The sequence below is a fragment of the Notolepis coatsorum genome, assembly GCF_963971535.1.
Source record: "Notolepis coatsorum genome assembly, chromosome: 18".
In the NCBI taxonomy this organism is placed as follows: domain Eukaryota; kingdom Metazoa; phylum Chordata; class Actinopteri; order Aulopiformes; family Paralepididae; genus Notolepis; species Notolepis coatsorum.
Window position 1 is genome coordinate 100,500,264 of NC_140182.1, and position 21,430 is coordinate 100,521,693.

The following is a 21,430-nucleotide window of genomic DNA, read 5'->3' on the forward strand; positions in this document are numbered from 1 at the left end:
ACATAAATCCTGTTGGACATACTGGCCAGCAGAAGGCTGCAGCCTGTGTCCAAATGTCAAAAAGGTGTCTAGAAATTTCAGAAATGTGCTGGAATTGATGGAAAATAGAATAAAGCAAGTCTGGGCACCTCTAGGCAAAACAGTCTACAATATTTATAGGTCTAGTAATGATAATTCACAATGAGCAATACACTGTCATTACACTGTGTTTCCGTGAAAACACAAATAACATAAATGATTACACTGAAACAGTGCTGGACTTTGTTGGTACTCTGGTAGAAGAAACAATCCCCTCCAAGCCTTGGGTAGACAAATCCGTCCGTGAGGCTCTGAATACGCACACCTCAGCCTATAACAGGAAACATGGACGAGCACAAGGCGGCGAGATACAATGTAAGGAGGACAGTAATAGAGGCAAAAATGCGATACAGGGATAAGGTGGAACTTCAGTTTGAACAGGCTGATTCCAGAGGTGGCAGGGCCTCAGAACGATGACAGATTACAAAGGCACCCCCCCCCCCCCCATGCTGAATAATGATATCTCCCTGGCAAACAAACTCAATACCTTCTATGCACGGTTTGAGGCTGTAAATAACAACAACAGCCTACAGGCCACTGCAATGGAGAGTAGAGCCACTGCCGATGGAGACTCAGTGTTCAGGATAACAGAACATGAGGTGAGGAGGACCTTTAAGAAAGTGAATACCAGGAAGGCAGCAGGACCGGACGGTATCCCCGGTCGCGTCCTAAAAGTCTGTGCCGACCAACTGGCCCCGGTATTCACTGACATATTCAACCTGTCCTTAGAACAGTCTGTCATCCCCACCTATACCATTATCCCTGTACCCAAAAAATCCACGCCTGCTTGCCTCAACGACTATCGCCCTGTAGCTCTCACCTCCATAGCCATGAAGTGCTTTGAGAAGCTAGTGAAGGGCTACATCTGTTCCTCCCTCCCCAACACCTTGGATCCCCTGCAATTTGCATACCGCCCCAACAGGTCCACAGAGGACGCCATAGCCCATGTGCTGCACACAGCAGCATCACACCTGGACAAGAGGCAGGGGAGAATGCTATTTATTGACTACAGCTCAGCATTCAATACCATAGTCCCCTCCAAGCTCGTTGTCAAGCTCAGAGACCTGGGCTTGAACTACGACATCTGCCAGTGGGTCTTGGACTTCCTGACAGGAAGACCCCAGGTGGTGAGAGCAGGCAACTGCACCTCCTCATCCATCACTCTCAACACAGGTGCCCCCCAGGGCTGTGTTCTGAGCCCCCTCCTCTACTCGCTGTACACACATGACTGTGTGGCACAGCGGAACAGCAACACAATTATCAAGTTTGCTGACGACACAGTTGTGGTGGGCCTGATCTCTGCAAACGACGAGAGGGCCTACCTGGGAGAGGTAGAGAACCTGGCATTGTGGTACCGGGAGAACAGCCTCTCCCTGAACGTCAGCAAAACGAAAGAGATGATTGTGGACTTTAGGAGGTTGGGGGCCAGGGACTACAGCCCCCTCAGTATCGACGGGGCACCGGTCGAGAGAGTGAACAGTTTTAAGTACCTCGGAGTCCTGAGGACCACACACATTGACAGTGTAGTGAAGAAGGCACGGCAGCGCCTCTACTTCCTTAGGTGCCTAAGGAAGTTCAAAGTGAGTCAGAAGATCCTTAAAAACTTCTACTCATGCACAATAGAGAGCATCCTGACTGGTAACATCACCTCCTGGTTTGGGAATAGCACAGCACACGACCGCAGCAGACTACAGAGAGTGGCCCGTTCAGCCGAACGCACAATTGGAGGTGGGCTTCAGGACATTTATAACAAGCGTTGCAGGGCCAAGGCTAAGAGAATAATCAAAGACTCTAGTCACCCAAACAACTGCCTCTTTGAACTTCTGCGGTCAGGCAAGCGCTACCGGAGTCTCATGGCCAGTACAGAGAGACTCAGAAGGAGCTTCTATCCCCAGGCCATCAGGATGCTCAATGACTCTATGTAACAACCCATCATCTACACTCATTGCACACACATCCACATGCACACACTCACTTTTAAACAAACACTCACCTTAACACTCACTTTAGACACTTTAACACTACATTATATTTATCTATTATTAAAGAGATTTGCACTACATTCATACCTCGTTTGCAATTGCACCTTACCTCAAAGTTTTGTACCTCATTTTCTGCATTGTACCTCACTATTTTGTACCTCTATGTTGTACTTTAGATTGTATATTGTACTGTATATTGTATATATGTATATTGTATATTCCTCTTTACTTACTTTTTACTTACTTTTTTTTACTGTGTGAAGCACACTCTCAGGGGCTCATACAGAACCAAGCATTTCACCGTAAAGTATGTGTATTTTATTGTGATAATTAATAAACAAACTTGAAAACTTGTCATGCGTGCAGTGTCCATCCAGCATTGGCTTAAATGAAGTGCTCATGCTGCCCATAGCCCAGTGTTAGATAGCAGCCTATAGACTGATGACAACTGATGACGAAGTTCTGCAGATTTAAAACACGCCACAAGCACAGCCTCTGCTTCTGTTCTGCTCTGCATACTGTCAACACCATGAGAAAACGTTTGTTCCCAAATTGCTTTTATTAATCCAAAGACATAATGAATGACTTAAGGCTAAATGCTTGCGTACACACACACACACACACACACACACACACACACACACACACACACACACACACACACACACACACGCACGCACACACACACACACACGCACGCACACACACTGCTTGATGTTGTCAGTAGTGTGTGGTCACCTGGCTGGATGAGGCGAACCAAGCCCTCATGCTCTGCCACTTTGTGCCGCCAGGTCCTGGTGTTGTTGGCTGCATCCTCCAGTTTCTTCATCACTTCCTGTTTCACACCAAGCAGAGACAAAACACGTCACAGTTAGTTATTACAAACAAACACACAAGTCATTATTTCAGTTCATCACAGTTCATGAGGTCGGGTTCTTATTGTATACAAGTAAAAAAAAAAAAAAAAGTAAAAAAGGCTTTTGACTAAAATGTAAGTATTTTTGTTCCCGCTCCACACAAGAGTCCCTGTTTTGATCCCGGACCCTCTTACTTCAAAAGCACATGTGTAACGGAGGTACCGCGTGTCTATCCACAGTCACGATGGACTGTGTATAGTGAAGTGGCTGTGGACGTTAAGCGGTACTGCAAGTAAACTCACTCCCCAGAGGCATCCAGACCCATTACTAAGAAGTGAATTCACCTCTTGGTATAGTGGTCTGTGAGGGAGACCGGGGTTCAACTCCCACTCGGGGCATGTCGAATAAGACTAGTTACACATGCATTTTCCTTGAGTCTTATATGACAAAGACCTTGAGCGCACCGCTGCCACTTCTCATGATTATTTCAGATGTCTGTGCTTTTCCAAGAGAACCTTCTGGAAACGGGACACCCTTATTCAAGAACTTGCCTTGTTCACATGCTGAACAACTAGACAATGACAGATTGCCTCCTGTAACAGATATCATGTTTATTCTCCAGGGTTACAGCACCTATTTTCAATTCCAAAACTTTCTGTAACTTCTCCATGACCTTGTGTATGTGCGTATTAATGTATCTAGAGGTTGTAATTGCGCAAAGAAATTGTTGCTACATAGTGTCTCTGACCTCTTCTCATCTTACAAGTCGTAATTAATTTTCTCATAAAATGTATGGGTATTTTTTATTTATTAATTTAAAATCATTTCCCCAAAAAATGTCCAGGCCTGGAAAACACATTTTCAAATTCCATAACTTCTCAAGGATTCTCATGACTGGCGGAACAAGGTGCCTCCAATCTGCCAGACTTATAGTGACACCTTGAGGTCTAGTAAGGTACTACTCTAGTCCTCTATTTTCCTCCTGTTTCAAAACTTCTGTCAAAAGGCTCCCAAATGCCTACTGAGACATAGACACTATCCCTATCATTAAGAAGGTTGTTCTACTCAGTATAGACACTATCCCTTTAACTTCTTAAGCCCAGATTTATTTCACATCACAAATAGATCAATACAGTCCGTATAAGAGATGTTGTGTTTCTTTTTCAAATGTAGCCAAGAGTAAAGACCCGACCCAGGGTGCTCCAGTAGCACACCATGTTACCGCGCTGCGTCGCGGAACTCCGTGCTGCGTCACGGATCTGGTTGACTCCGAGTTCGATTCCCGGACTTGCCGTCATTTGCCGAATGTCTCCCCCTGCTCTCTCTCCCGTTTCACCCTACAACTGTCGGTCATGCTTGACCAGAAAAGCGATAAACGCTAAAAAATAAAGTTTAAAAAAGAGTAAAGACCCGAACCCTATCAAAACAGCAGTCAAAGTGTATATTTTCAGCAATACGTTTGTTTAGCAATGATTTTAAGTGTTATTAGCGAAATATGAGCTAAAGAAACATCTCGGTGCATTGCATCGGAAAACGTTTGATTTAGACGTGAGAAGAAGAAGCACTCATGAAATCGTTGTAGTCCAGAAAAAGAGGAGACCCAGGGCTTTCGATGGATGTCTAAATTTCATAAAACTACACTACCCAGCTCACACCAGCCGCAGACAAAGGAAGGAACACCATTTTGTTTCTTACAGGCATTGACATTAATTTCGTGTTTATATCTCACGGGTCGAACAAACCTCAACGTTATTGCCATAAAATACAACGTATATTATTTCTTTACCTTTCTGTGAACGTCTAGGAGAAGACCGCGTCTCAAAGTAACTTTACTTACAGTAGATTCCATTCACGGTCTTTGCTGCCCTCTACCGGGCGTCTGGTGGTACTAGATCCAGATTTAAAATAGGTATTACAAGACTATAATAGAGCCATTTATAGGCCTGATATTCTATATTCATATTTTATATTGCATGTGTCCGGATGGCAAATTCAGTACTGTATCTACAAAAAAACCTGTAAATCATCTGCCCTTTGTTAATTTGCTTCGATTTCTTGTAAACTTGATCTCAAGAAGGTGCTGAGTGAGCTCAGTGGCATCTTTCCGCTTTTAGTCAATGTTGACATGGTGTTATTCACCATCAAAGATGGAGAAAAAAGTAATAATTTATATTATCGTTTGGTTTATTGCAATTTACTCAAGCATAGTAACATACACAATATTTCGGACACTGGGAATATATTCCCTGATGTCCATAAATACCAAGAACATGCAAATGGACCTTGTAGAAGTGGAGTAATCTTCTATTTACTTGGGTATGTACTTTTAGGTGAATTTTCAGAAAATATGGCATGGGCTTAACAGGTTAACTAGACCTTTAAGAAGGCTGTTCTACTCAGTATAGACACTAGTCCTTTAAGAAGGTTGTTCTACTCAGTATATGCACTAGTCCTTTAAGAAGGTTGTTCTACTCAGTATATGCACTATTCGACTCCCGGACCCGGAGACCTTTGCCGCATGTCTTCTCCCAACCTTCCTCTCTGTCGGGCAGTAAAATGCCAAAAAAAATAAATAAAAAAGGCTGTTCTCCTCCAACACCTCACACACCTGCACCAAGTTGCTAATTACCCAGCTGAATCATGGCCTCTATTGTCTCTCTCAGGTCAGCAGAGTAGCCAGCCATGCTCTGTTCTTTCAACTCACCAAACTTTTTTCACCAAATACTTCAAACCAAGAATCTTCACCAAATGTTTATTGAAGAATGACCAGTATGAGTGATCCTATAATTAGTTTAACGGTATTGTTGCTGCATTCTAGGCATTGAATTGTTTGAATGAGGTGATGATGAGTTGAACATTTTATGATAAGCATTCTAATCTAGACCATTCTGAAGACTGACACCTGTTTGTGTATTCGTTTCACTATTGTGTGTAGTATGGGCATTTCATTTATTGAATGCTAATTTATTTTGTTTAGTAATTTGGTTATGTCTAACGCAATGCTGCCTTAATTGGTTAAGCCTTTGACTGAATTGTACTGTGTTTTTCCTGTATATTGTTGTAGCACAGACCTCCAAACTTCTTCAGTAAACACCACAGCCAGTGGTTAAACATAACCTCCTGTGTCCTGCCTCTATTGAGATGTTCACCTCTACCCCAGTCACCCCTTACACGTGGCCAGTCACCACAGCCAAGCATCCAGTTTTCAACTTCCTTCATTCCTTTAAAGATTCCTTTGACATTAAAAAACAAAACAAAAAAGCCAATGTGAAGGCAAGAAGAAATTCCAAGGCAAGTCAAGAGGTAAAAATGTTCTTCCTAATATTAAATCAAATCTCTCTTGCCACTGCCAGACATCTGTAATCAGCACTCCACAGATTTAGTATTGGTCTGTCTGCCTCACACAAACATTTGATGGGCCCAGAAGGTGTCAGTGTTTCATTCTTCGTCTATCTAGGTGACACAAATCACAAATTCCAGGATTATCTCTGATTTCTAGCTTTAGGAGGACGTGTTGCATTGACGGAACTGTTCTGGGGCACAGGAATAATATATAAGATATTCCTTTATTGATCTCCTTGGGGAAATGTGGGGAAAATACATGTGAATTCTTGAAATGGGTGTCATTCCTCTTTAAAGGGGACATATCCTTTTCAACAAGTTAATATGGGTCTTTGAGGTCCCCTAAACAGTTTTTTTTGCTGAATAAAACCACTCAGATTATGCATTCTAGCAGCCTCTATACCTCTCTGTTTCAGTCCTGTTCTGTATCGTTAGTGGCTTAGCTTGGCATCGCTACTGCACTATCTCGCGTACGTGCACGCGTACTGAATAAACCACAAATGTACCTCTAATACCAGTATTAGTCTGACCACACCCCTCATCAGCTTACCTTCATAAGCTGGTGTGTGGTCACCTGCTCTCCTCCTTCTCGCTTTCACCACAAGGAAGAGGTGCCTCGGTAGATCCCCACACTTGACACCATGATGGAAGAAATTGGATTAGGAACAGCTTGGGAAACAAGGATACGTTGACATCATATCTTTATTTTCTCTCTCACTATTTTCGAGAAAATACGGCGATATTGTCTTCGTACTGGAGTGTCTAGAAGATGATGATCATTCTAAAAACCCTCCACCGGTTTTCGTATTGGGAGCACGCCGCTGCATGCTTCTCAACTGCAGTTCCTTGCTGTGTTTGTTGGGGTGAAACCTGTCAGGCCACAGCTGAACTGTCGGACATGCCGCTGTTGTGAGGAGCGGTGCGTTCCAGGTTGGGTGAGTAATGTTTGCTGGCGGGCTCCACTTGTCTGTTAGTGCTATGGGGGCTACTTGACAAAGTTTATGGAAACCGGCCCCAGGCTAGGGTCCTTTGTTTAGCCGCCTAGGCGACAGAAGGCCTTGGTCTGGCGACCATTATAGTTTTAACTAGTGGGCCGCGACCATTGACACTGGTGATCCCTGTGTGTTCTGGACGAGTGGATTCTCTCTGTCACCGTGTTAAGACCCCATCTTTCATATCCAAATGAGAGTATTCCTTCACGAGGGGATATGTGCATGTAATGTGCGATAGCGGCAGATTCATGTTCAAAGTCAGCTATACAGGCCAGTTGGTACTGTGCTGATTCCGCCGGACGTGGTAATGTCACCGTTGTGAAGCGGTGTTGACGTCTTGTTTTCTCTTTTCTCTTAAAAAGTGAGGAGGGTTCAGAACGGCGGCCTGTCTGGGTGAGTGTTATGTCATTGTTTACATGTTCATAGCTTACGGTTAGCCGGTCAGTGGCCTGGCGCGGGGTAGCTTAGCTTCTCGCGCGCCGCCGGGAGCTCGCTTCTGATCGCGTGCGTCGTTAGATCGGCGTCTCGCGAGCGGAAGCAATAGCACCCGAACGGTTGGAGCAGCCGTTAGCTTGATGCTATTCTGTTGAACGTGCTTTGATTTTAACATGTTTTACACTCTTGACCACGACGTCATCCTTGACAGGGGATGTTCGTCGACCCTGCCTGAGCCTAGACGGGGATTGCGTCAACAAAGAGGACTGTAGCGACTGGTGGAGCGGCGACGCTGCCCGGATCGAACAACACAGGACGGCTGTGTTCTACGGTGTCTTGTGACTGCACTTCGCTGATCTGCGTTCCGGGTAGGTACGGGGTTGGCCGGACCTCATAACACGTCTTCTGGTTTTACTTTGCTAAATGTATTGTGAATAACGGTGTTTTTTCCCAAAACGTGTGTTGTTGCAATGCATTTGGGATACGTTGCGGGTTGTGTGTGAGCTGTTTTTGTCACTGGCAGTTAGCTTCTCCGTGCAGATCGTGATGTATTGATCTGGTTGTTGTGTGAGAAACATCATGGTGTTTATGTGTACCGTGTACTCACTACTAAGGCAACTAACCTATGAAGCTATGCTTGGTGACAAGTGAGTAAAGGAATGTTCTTTCTCAGACTGTAATGACAATGAACAGTGAGTTCACACATTAACAGGTTTTCCTGTTTTAACTGGCCGTATTGAGGGTAAAATAAGAGGATTGTGTTTTCCCCCCCGGTTCCCTGGGGACTTTATCACCTCCTATCAGACATGTTGTGCATTAATTGTGTCTTTTGTGTGGTAGGGATACGATGTAACTCTTAGCTTGATTGCTGAGGTTGTGCTAAATCTGCTGGAGAAACTTATTTCCTAAAGGGAAATTGGTTTGGTTGCTGTCATGTGTGCTTAGCAAGGCCTGTGGTCGATACTAATCAAGAATGATGTATTCTCTCATTGTGAAAAAAACGGCGTTCCTCTGTTGAGTGTTTTTTGCCATTTTTTGTAGGTGATGATGGGTTGTGTGTGTCATGTGACCTACAACTGGGTTGTACTGGCCACAGAAGCACATGTGTATGTTGGACCGGGGTTCTTAGAGCCTTCTCTATTCTGTGTTTTTCCTTAGTAAAAATCAGATAGCAGGTTAGCTCATGCGCTGTGTGGAGCTGTGAAACGCTTCATAGAGCTGACTATGACTGTGTCATATTCTCTTTTTGTCGTTACGTCGTATCATGGGTGTGGGGTCGTAAAGGGGTGAACTGGTAACCTTTCCTCTCCCCATTGTTCTGTCGGTCAGGGGTACACCCCCTGTCCTTCAAGGTTCCCGTCACGTGGCGGTTCGGCACGTTACGGGGGGGGGGGGGGGGGGGGGGGAGGGAGTTCCTGGTCCCACGGCCTGGTATATTGGGCGTGTGCACCGCAGGAATTCCCCCGCCATAGAGTACGTCACCGTGCGCGTCTCTGTTGGTAGGACTTCCGTGTGCTGTTCAGGTCCATGTGATGGATCTGTTTTCAGGGGGGGTGGTCAGGGCTCCTCCTCACCAAGCGCCTATTCAGGCCTTCTGTGAGTTCGGACTCCTTCTTCCATGTGAGGAAGCCTCCATCAGAGTACAGAGCCTTCCTCCTCAGATTGTCAAAGTGAGTGGACCCTCTAGAAGGGTCCTTTTCTATTGTATGTATATTCGATTCAATTCGTTTATTGAGTGTGTATGGGTTCAGTGCCTCTTCCCCGGAGGCCCTAAAACCAGTTTTTTACATGGCTCGAGGTGCAATATATTCTTTTCAATCTGTACAGCTCGCGTGGGAAGTCTCTCTGGGGATCCCCGTCTCTTTCCTATGGGAGGGTGGTGGGATGTAAAAATGTGAACATTTTTTACCCCGGCTGTGTAGACTGGGATACATACTGTTGATGCTTCCTTCTTTCTATTCCAGAAGTGTTGGAGTTAGGGAGTGTCACACCCCTCTTGTCGTTCCCCTGGGCGCCTTGGGGATTCAATGACAGGTCTAAATAGCCTGTTCATTGATGGGGGTGTGTCCCGACGCACGTATAGTGCTAGCTCGCTGTAAACAGGCGATTGACTGGCACGCCTTGGTTGCTTGTGGTTGAAACAGCGTTTTTATAAAGCAACTGAGATGGGGGTTTTTCCTCTTCCGACGACCACATCCCATGACCTGGGTGGGTTGTCGACGGATTCTCGTTCATGTCTGGGGGATGATGACGGGATGGATCTGAACATATGTAGTGGGGTCTCACGCCCTTGGGGTGGGCCACCAGGCGCGGTTCGTCCGAACGTCTGGGTGGCGCCTTCTTTTCATGTTAAGATCAACACGCATATCTGCCCTTCTCCTGGAGTAGGCATGTCGGCGTGGTTAGGGCACGGGACTGGTTCTGGTCACGCTGGTCCAGATCAGTTGAACCCGTTGTCCGCCGGGGATGCAGATCTGCTGTTCTGGTACCCTGAGGGACTTGGGCTTTTTTCAGGGGGAAAAATGCCAGGTCGGTCTGGGTGTCACAGGGTTAGGCGCTATGGAGACCCTGGTTGGGTATGTTTTTACTCAGCACTGTCGTCATGGCTTACAGCCATGCCATTCTGTACGCGCTCGATCTCGTCGGATCTCGGCCGCTACACAGGTTGGTCCTGGTTAGTACTTGGTTGGGAGACCGCCGGGGAATACCAGGTACGGTGTGCTTAGGGGCTGGTTCTCCATTATTTTTCGCTCCTCTCTCACGCATGGCGAAGAGGGGCCTGTGGGGGTGGTTTTTTGACCTCCTCTGGTGACCCTGTGCTTCCCGTACCGCCAGGCCCGGTCCGAAGTGATGTTTGCGACCCGTAGGCCTGGGTTAACCCTTTTTGGAAACTGAGACACTTGTACTGCGGTATAGCCGGTGTATACCCGCAGGTGTGTTTTGGAGTTTTTTCTTGAGGGGTTATAGGAACAACCACCGCATTGGGTAACACCGAGGTGGTTGATTCCCTGGTGTGTTGGAGCAGTGTCAACTCCCGGGTTCACCGTTTGAGGGTGCCCCTGCACGTTCATGACGTCTGCCAATCGTGTCAGCCTTCTCTGCCTCGACCCCTCTGGGTGGGGGTGGTTAAATGGAGGCTTGGTCATGCAACACCGCCAGCTTACGCTCCTTCCGCCGGGGCGGCTGTGTTCAGCTGTCCCCTCTGGCGCCTGTCTCGTCCGCAGTCTCCAGGCTAGGGTTAACAGCCTGTTGCCTGGTTTTTCCCCGGTGCGCTGCCTGCTTCCGTTGGTTAACCTTTTTTGTGTGCTTACGGCCATGCTGACTGCCTGTTCTGCAGGGTCAGTGTGCCAGGCGGTGTACTATTGGGGGGACGGGGCCCGCTCAGCTTACGGCCATACCGACCTGAACACGCCCGATCTCGTCCGATCTCGGAAGCTGGGCAGGTTCTGGCCTGGTTGGTTCCGCCTGGGAATACCAGGTGCAGTAACTGAGGGGCCTTTGTCCGAATACGCTGGCGATGTGGGGGGCGGGGCACTACGTGCCCACCTGGTGGGGTCTTGATGCTGGCATCATGGACTTCTCCGGGCCCCCATTCTAGGGAGTCCAGTCCTTTTGGTGGGTCTGGGTCTTCCTTCGTGCTCCGCTGCTACGGCCTTGCCACGGGGTTGGGTTTGCCCTTGACCCCGTGATTCTGGGGGCAGTAACGAGGTTGTTCCTCCGTTCGTTCCCGGGTGGCATGCGGGTTGTGCGTGTGTGTAGTCGTGGGGTCAAGCCACGGTCTGCTCACCCTGTGCGTTGAGTTGCTTGAGTGCCTCTTCGCACGGTCGGGTCCGTCGCCCTCCCGTGACGTCCCTAATAGGGGGGCTACCCTCCATTAGGGGGGGTCGGGGGGGCTCGGCCCTCCCTGTTCTGATGGTTTTGGGGGGCTGTCAGCGGGGTGTATTTGTCAGCCAAGTGGCTCCGCTTGGCCTCCCTTGTGCAGTAGCGATGCCAAGCTAAGCCACTAACGATACAGAACGTTAGGTTATGACTATAACCAAGTTCTGTTAGTTAGGGGCGATGCTTGGCATCGGACGGCCGCTGCAGCCCTTGTCCTCACCTTGTGGTGAAAGCTTGGGAAGGAGGAGAGCAGGTGACCACACACCTGCTTATGAAGGTAAGCTGATGAGGGGTGTGGTCAGACTAATACTGGTATTAGAGGTACATTTGTGGTTTATTCAGTACGCGTGCACGTACGCGAGATAGTGCAGTAGCGATGCCAAGCATCGCCCCTAACTAACAGAACTTGGTTATAGTCATAACCTAACGTTCTCAATGGGCTGTTTCTGTTCCTGTAACAAGCAAGCTGCTTTTATCGTACAAATACAATAATTATCGGACATCTAGCCTGTACTATCAAACGAAACTCCAATCCAACTTTCAGACTAGATGTTGCAGAAGATCCAGCAATAGCATAGCAATCTTGTCTTTATAAATGTTGTCGGAAACATATTTTCAAAAAGAAGATTTACGTGCGAGCCGCCATCTTGTACACACACATTTGATCAAGATATCTTCACATGCATGTTATTAACTACAGAGATTGTGGCTGCAATTCTGAATGGCTCGTTTCAAGAGGGAGGGTTCTTGTCACAGCTGAACTGCAGAAAATGCACAATGCACATATTTGACATTTTCTCAGTGTTGGGACAACATCATTAAAAAAAAATAAAGAAGCAAAACACAGGAAAAGGCCATTTTCACAATAGGTCGCTTTTAACCTCCGGTACCGGGCTGAGATTTATTTCACGTCAAAAATAGATCAATACAGTATGTATTAAGTGATGTTGTGTTCCTTTTTCAAATGTAGCCAAGAGTAAACACCCTAACCCTATCAAAACAGCAGTAAAAGTGTATATTTTCAGCACTATGTTTGTTTAGCAATGTTTAAAATCTCTGCACATTGCATCCAGGGGTGCAGTGCTCATGCCACGCGGTACCACGCCATTCCACCACCTTCGGTACCGGTACTCACCTGGCTACTAGCCTTTGCATAACAATAGCATAACAAAGAACGAGAAGAGCAAAACCAAAATACAAACCCTGTACCAATTGGTGGGGGTTTGCTTGAGCTGTGGAACCTCTCACTATGTGACAAAAGGTCCCGACTGGAAGGATGAGACATTTCTTAAGTTGTGATTCAGAAGGAAACTGTCCTTCTGTAAACTGTAAGTTCCATTGTTCATTTAGTTTGTATTAACTTTTCAAGTTTAAGTTAATTCAATTAAAGAATTTGTAGCTACAATGTATCTACAATTACATTTAAAACATTGTTTGTTTTTCAACCATATCTGTTGACAATATAATTTCTTTATATATTGAAAGCTACATCCTGCTACCTTTTTTCAGCTTCTCTATTTCAAGGCAATATTTACAAAAACGAAACTAAAACTATAATTTCCTATACAAACATGTTTCCTACTTGTTGTGAAGGGCCAGATTAAACCGAATATATATATTTATTTATATATATATATTTAATTGTATTTGTATATTCTCTAATATTCCCTGATATCCCTTGTATATTCCTTGTACAATATGCATTGAATATCCATTCTAGCCTACTGAACATCCCATAATAGTCTCCATTCTACTATTGGTCGAGACCTTGGTGCCAGGCTGCCATACCCCTCAGACCCAGTTCAAACGTACCGCTCCACATGTACGAACAAGTCCTAGTTCCGCGTAGGAATCTGACTACCGCACCACTAATGGGACTATTTGTTCATAGTGCGTATATATACTGCGCTACTAAAGTAGGACTTCCTTTTCAGTCCAGTTTCTTACCCTCCAATAGAGTCACAGACGTAAAGCCTCCCTGCGACGCCACGTGTGGGAGTAAGGCCAAGTTCGGCTTACCATCGGTATTGAGACATCGTGTATATTAATATTTGAATAGTCATATTTGGCACTATATCGTCGAGTTGGACGTAGTCTATTAAGCTAATAATAGTCTGTTAATATATAGTGCTTCGTGCGGTGAGAATACTACCGTAGTCAGTACCCCATCGTTTCGGGCAGAGAACTGGCTGCTTATCCAGGGTGGTTGACCCCACGTGAAGCTGCACCCGAGGAGCCCCAGAGCCGACGAGCGAGTGGACCTGTATACCGGATTATTCTACCGACGACAGCCCGCCTTCCCAGGCACGGATTATGCTTTGTATACATTGATTATTCCATGGATAAAGACCCCCGACACAGCCGTGTGTTGGAACCCCCCCCCCTGGAGAGGACGCAAGGTGAGGAGACGCTCTGCAAGACGAGGTCGCTTCACGTCTCTCCCCCGTGGACCGGAGAGAGCCGGCCCACAAAGAGTCCATCTGCTTTCATCTGTGGTCCAAGGATCGCCGGCGCATTGAACGGCACTACAGTGGGTTCACCTGGGATACCCTTGGCCGGATGAGGCAGCCGGATTCTACCCCCCCCCCCCCTCCTACTCCTGTCGGCTTACAAGCGACCGGATTAACCCCCCCTAGTGTGTCCAGTATATAATCATTAAAGTATCATTGCTGTTATTCCTTAAACTATTCCAGGTCGTATATGTACCACCTGCGCCTTCAGAGATTGGACATTCTCTATTGATATACTGACGAATACTCTTGCCATAAAAGTGCATACTAATTCCATTCATAAATGTGATTGATTTGATTAAGTGCTTGCTCTACACACCATCGCTGTGTAGAAATAAAGACCTATTTCTAATTCGTACATTTGTGTTGGATCCGTTTCATCTACGTGACAGTGTTCATCATAATATATTTATGCCGTGTACTGGGTGGCCGAATATTAAGTACAAAGGTAGTGGTAGTAAGTATCATATCTAGTAATACAGTCAGGGAATTGTACCCCTCAGTTACACTACTATTTATGCAGAATAATCTTTTTTTTTTTTTTCTTTTTTTTTTTTTTTTTATATTTTTCCCCCTCTTTTTCCCTCCGATCTTCTCCCATCCCAATGTTAGTCGTTATGCCAATTCCCAATCCCCTTCCTGGTCGCTGCGCACTTACCCCCCACAGTCGGTCTGGGAGAGTGGAGGCTATCACGTGCTTCCTCCGACACACGTCTAGCCAATCAACCGCTTCTTTTCACCTGGCAGCGCAGACTCTCACTGAGAGGGTGTAACGTGTGGAAGGATCACACTACCCCCCTTAGATCCTATCCGCGCTGAGCAGGCGCCCCGACCGAACTGTAGGAGTCGCTGTTTACAACGACCCGGACCCACCCCGCCAGCTTTCGCACCCTCTAATACAGCCAATTGTATTAGTGTGAACGGCCAGCCAAGCTGGTGACAACGCCGGAGCTGTGAGCTGGATTCGAACACGTCTCCGGTGTTGGTGACGAACGCAATCTCCGCTATGCCACCTGACCGCCCTGCATAATAATCATTCTAATCATAATGCTGGTCGGAGCTGTTCTGTGAGCATGCGAGGGAAAATGTATGCGCGGGAGCGCGCGTGCACGTGACGTCATTAAAACACAGTACAACCACTTATGAAATCACCACTGCACCACTGATTGCATCGGAAACCGGATGATGTGATTTGACGCGAGGACATGAGGCCATCATGAATTCATTATCGTCGTAAGAAAATTTCATAAAACTACCCTACCCAGCGCACACCAGCCGCCGACAACGGAAGTCCAACCATTTTTCTCTTCCAAATATTGACGTGATTTTCGTGTTTATATCTCAAGGGTCGAACAAACCTCAACATTATTGCCATAAAATACAACGTATATTGTTTTTTTTACCTTTCTGTGAATGTCTAGGAAAACTGTCGCAATCCGGTAAAAAATGCCGGAGCTATGGACATTTTACAAAAGTAACTGTACTTACAGTAGATTTCATTCACAGTTTTTGCTGCCCTGTACCGGGCACCTGGTGGTATTAAATCCAGATTCAACTCTGCCTATGGAAAAAGGAGATTTGGGCCGATCCATAGATGTATGACTTGGCCATAATAAGGCCATAATTTAGGCCTGATATTCTATATTCATATTTCATATTGCATGTGTCCAGATTGGCAAAATTCTGTACTGTATCTACAAAAAAAACTGTAAATCATCTACCCTTTGTTAATTTGGTTAGATTTTTAGTACACTTGAACTCAAGAAGGTGCTGAATGAGTCGTGAATGAGCCCAGTGGCAATTTTACACTTTTGGTCAATGTTCGCATGGTGTTATTCACCGTGAAAGATGGAAAGAAAACCTAATTATAATAATAATTATATTCTCCTTTGGTTCATTGCAATTGACTCAAGCATAGTAAAAGACACAACAGGCTCAATACCGCCACCTGGTGGATGGTCGGGCGAGTTACACTCGAACAACAGGAAGTGGGAGGTGTGCGTCGATTAAATTCATCCGGCCATCAGACATTGTTGCAAGGCTCCCGACAGACACTATAGTACATATCGATCGCTTTATAAACTTAATAATCGATATGATTTCGGCGTTTATTGCGACATACAAACCGGAAATGGACCTAGGCGATCGACGTCCTATACTTGGGATATTTCACCGCTAGTCTCTTTGACGCACGGTAAGAGGACGCTAACGTTATTTTCAGCCCAATTGTTTATTCATTTCACTGCAAACCATCTGATCAATATATCACCCATACTACATAAAGCATTTACTGACGATCACGGCATTATAAACGACCCCCCCCCCCCCCCCCTTTCCTCCGCGCATGATGACGCATAACGTATACGATCATATACAGTTGAATTTTTTAATATAGCGTGTCTAGGGAATAAACGGCAATCGATAATCTATATATGCGTTTAGGCCTATAACTCACGTTCTAGGAATTACTGCAGAAAACGATAAAAACATACTTATATTCTAGACGGTATTTTTGTATGAATGTATGAATGAAAAAGTATAACGTTCCTACATCCTGAACGATAGATAATCGATGTTGAATGGGCCATAGTAATGTCAATTTAGCAATACAATTTAAAAAGTTATAGCCCTGCAAAGAAGGTAAACATCTCCATAGGCTTAGAGTGCTGGCAGACTGGCTATATTGATGGATATAAGTTATGGCAGGGAATGTGTTAAGTATGACCCATTTTCTTGCTGGGTTGTTGAGGTGACTGTGGTTCCATTCCTAAGGTCCATAGATGTGTTGCTCATCCTCAATGAAATGTCACAGAGAAAGGAGGAAGACACGCGAGGAGGAGAAGAGGAGGAGAAGAGGAGGAGGAGGAGAAGAGGAGGAGGAGGAGGAAATTAATGTGAGAAGCACAAGTGAGTTTTGAAGTGTTTGCAGGAGGAGCTTAATACGTTTAACAGCCTACGTCAGATGTTTGAAAAACGCCTCCGCATGAGGACACGCATATGTATCCTCCACCAGAGGAGACAAGCAAGGAAACCTCAGGCTTCCTCTGTGTATTTCCTACAACCTTGAACATGGCAAAATAAATGTTCAGTGAGGGGTTCACAGAGGGATCGAGGACGGAGGAAGGGAAGCTTTTGTAAATCTTTTGGAATGGATGCTGCTGCGCGTCTGACCTGGTACTGCTCCAGTGCCTCCTGTCTCTCGCCCTCCAGCAGGTCCAGCTGCTTCATGGCAGCCTGCAGGGCGCTCTCCTTGGCCGCGCGCTCCTTCTGCAGCTCCTGTTTCTCCGCCTCCGTCTCAGAGATGGCCCGCTGCTGCCGCAGGTGGATCAGCTCCAGCTCCCCGCGCTTCGCTGCCTCCTCCTCCAGCAGCCTGCTCAACATACAATATAGGGGAGAACGGGGGACGTTGTCACACGGGTAGGTTGTCACATTCATTATATTTCACCACCAGAGGGTCCTGTCTCCCATACTTTGGTATTTAAATGTCCAGAATTGGGGTCAGAGCTCACCTACATTGTCATCTTTGGAGTGAAACAGCTGAATTTGAGGTGAGGACTTTTGTGCTTTTCATGTTCATTTGTAAATATTCCGCTCCTCAGTATTTTTCTTCTAGGCTTTTACACAATTGGTTTATAATGAAACAATTATTACCCTTAAAAAGTGTGAAGGGATAGCTGTAACGACCCCAGGTCCGGGGGGGCCTGGGTTAAGAAGAACAATAACACTGGACATTCTCTACATCCTTTCGGTGGTATCATGCCGCCACCTAATGGACATCATCAGATGATGCAGGCGACCATTTGGCCTATTTTGAGAGAGGTAATTAATGTAATTAACAGTGTGAATAATGTAATTCTATGTGTGTTCATTCATTGTTGTCGTTCCCTTCCCTGGTGTGATGTTCTCCCCTGTCTGGTGTTGTGGTAATTATGCTTTTGTGTCCTTGTGGTTGATGATTTGTTTTAGACTGGCTTGCCAGCTGTTGTCAATTTGTAATTAGTCGGATATTTAAGTGTGGGTTGTCCTCACCTGGTTGTGGCGTCATTTCCTCCAGTTCCCTGTTTCCTGTTCATGTCGTTGCTCTCCCTTGGTTGATTCTAGTAAGTGAAGTGTTTTGATGTTGCCTGTTTGTTTTACGTTTTCTCCAGTTTATTGTTCTAGTGCCAGCACGGCTGCGCCGTTTACTTTCTTTTGTTTGTTTTCAAAGTCCTTTGTTTATCGTACCAGCAAGGCTGTGTCGTTATTGTCCTATTTTTCGTGTATCGTACCAACAAGGCTGTGTCGTTATTGTCCTATTTTCGTGTAGTGCTTGGTGAACTTAAAGTAAAGTCATTATTCTACACAAATCCTGCCGTCTCTGCCTCTCATCATCATTGTCCGCAGTATTGGGTTCTCTCTCCTCTCCACACTACCCCCACTCGTAACAGATAGCTATAGATTAGATTGTTGTTAGCTAGCTAACTAGTTGTTAGATGGCTGTTAGCCTTGATGCTATCAAGACATTCCAGTTGGGGTTGGTTGTCACATTTTATTTGGGGTTGGTTGTCACATGTTGTGTAGGCTATTATTGTTAGGCCGATTTATTGTGTTCTTATTTTGTTATATAGGATGGCCTAAAGATGTGTTTCCTGTTTATGTTCATGTTAAGATGCATTAAGTTATGTATTTGTCAACTTGTCAATGCAATTAAACTTTCAAATTTGAGTTCCCATTAAAACACATGGTGACAACCAACCCCATAGTGTGTGACAACCATCCCCATGTAATGATAGGACATAAGTGCAAAGTAGCTTGTACTCGGTCACACTAGAGGCATGTACCTGTAAAGGAATACTTTGACATTTTGAATTTCACGTTAATGTTTATTATTGTTCACCAGAAAGATTTGTCCATTTGTCCTTCCGTTCCTGTTCCCTTGAACTTGCTTCACAATATTTGCCATTCTGTCCAATAGTTGGAGAGCTAACGGCTGAAGAACCAGAGAACTGTTAGAACAATTGCTCAATTTCTTCTAAGTTGATTTATTGACCACAAATAGTCCTTCAATCAATATCTGCTCACAAAACACTTAATGTAAAAAAATGTTATGCTCTGAATGGCATCTAAACGAAATGTCCACAGGTTCTCAACAACACAGTCTCTTCGTGATCAATTGGCAGCGGAAATGAATGTCCTTTATCAGCGAGGTCCTTTTGAAGATCTTCTTGTCAGCTTTCTCAATGTTCTCTGTCCGATGTCCAGAGACTTTCCTACTTATAGCAGGCCCGAGTCCCGGTTTCGACCTCACAGGAAATGACGTCACAACCGGTTTTGACCTTACAGGAAAATATGGGCGTGGCTTACGGTCAACGGTTCTATCAATTCAGGATATCTTTACAAATTAGTCTAAGGTCTAAATCATCTTAACTATTGCATTTGTCTAACATATTACATATATATTAATGTAGGTCTATCAAAGGGCCACAGTTCAACATAACTTTTTACCATTTTGTACCAGATTATAACACAAATACAGTTATTGCTCAACATTCCTTTGTTTCCACTCAATGTATCAAAGATTACATTTCATCATTAAATTCACTCAAAGTTTCTCCTGGATATCTTAAAATGTGTCTTCTAAATAGTTATATTATTTGACACTAGTTTAACCCTTTGCAAGTTGTCTCAAACCAAATTTTTACATTAAATCTATGAATTTGGCTATAACCCACTTCAAGTTTAATATCTGCATCTCGCTCTAACGCTCTAAGAGTTTTCTTTCATCTGACATTGTTAGGTTTTCTAGTCATAAACATTTCATTTCTCATATCAACATGTTCGTCTGATTAAGCATATCATCTCCGTAATAATGGCATTTCAATTCGGGTCATATTTCATATTGCAAATTACATTTGAATGTTTTACCCATGTCTTTTAAATAAGCATGCCAGAGATATATGTGGCCACTTCAGAAATTGTATTACTATCTTTAACCCTCAAAACATGAGTCCACATCTTTTTTTGTTCAGTCATCTACAATATGATGTGTCTTTATTGGTAAAAATGCTTTATTCTTTGTAAAGGTGCCACTAATTTGCATACTAGCTCGCCACAAACAGGTGATCATTCTGGCAATAGTTTTATTATGATTTTTGACCCTCAAAATATGGGTCTAGACGACCTACTTGTTCAGTTATTTGCAATATTGGCTGAAATAGCGACACTCGTTTTTTGACTATGGCGTCATTCATTTGAACATGGGACACTCTGACAGATTTTTAACATAGCCTATCATTGTCTACACTGTTTCCAATCTAGAAACACTGGTTAACAATATATTTCCAGGGGGTGCATGATAGTATCCGCTTTCCTACTCAACTAATTAGTAAAAATGTGATTATTTTGTATTGACCCCACAGATTTGCATAGGCAAAATTACATAGAAACATGTGATCACTCTAGGGATAGTGTTATTGTGATATTTGACCCTCAAAACATGGGTCTAGACACCTCATTTGTTCAGTTATCTGCAATATTGGCTGAGAATCATGAAACTGTTTTTTTTGTGTGCGATTTTTTGATAATTGCATCCTTAATTTGCATATAAATGATACATGGGACACTCTGACAACTTGTTAACATAGCCTATCATTTTGTTCACCTTTTTTCCATTCTAGAAAGTCTGGTTAGAAGTATATTTCCGGGGGATGCATGATACCCCCCTCTATCTACTAGACTAATAGTAAAGGTAAAGACTCTCATACAAGCTCTTCCACAGACACGCGTCACACAGGTGCTGTTCAAAAGGCTCTTTTGCTAGCATATCTGTCTCATTCTTATGATGGCTGTATGGCTCTGCCGGCATTCCTGGCTCTCTCCATTGTACTATCCAGGAAACTAATTAAACATCTAAAGAGGACCGTTCATTTCTAAAAAAAAATAAAGCTAAAAAAAAGTCACCTCATTAGTCGCCGTACATTTACATTTACATTTACATTTAGTCATTTAGCTGACGCTTTTATCCAAAGCGACTTACAAGTTCTGTACGACAAGCCATCAGGAAGGGCACAACTCTATCAGCTGAGTAACAATGTTCATCAAAGTGTTGAGTGCTAGTGTAGGTTAGTTTATTAGGACAAGTGCATGACAGTATGTTTTTTTTTTTTTTTTTTTTTTTTTTTCAGATAATGGTTGAAGAAGTGCGTCTTTAGTCGACGGCGAAAGATTGGATGTGTTTCGGCTGTCCTAACTGGGGTGGGTAGTTCATTCCACCATTGTGGGGCAAGGACTGAGAATAGGCGACTTCTCTTTGATGACCCTCCCGGAGCTTGGATAGGAGTAGGTCTGAGGCGGCCAGAAGATGCAGAGCGTAGGGG

At 44.7% G+C, this 21,430-nt stretch overlaps 1 protein-coding gene across 1 annotated transcript in view; it reads right to left on the reverse strand.

Moving 5' to 3' along the window:
- swap70b (switching B cell complex subunit SWAP70b) overlaps positions 1-21,430 on the reverse strand; it is an 86,363-nt gene that overhangs the window by 1,573 nt on the left and 63,360 nt on the right. Inside the window, exons 10-11 of the mRNA XM_084334404.1 lie at positions 17,247-17,445; positions 2,799-2,895 (exon numbers count right to left, since the gene is read on the reverse strand). Of these exons, the coding sequence (XP_084190530.1) occupies positions 2,799-2,895; positions 17,247-17,445 (296 nt within the window). The remainder of the gene's footprint in view (positions 1-2,798; positions 2,896-17,246; positions 17,446-21,430) is intronic.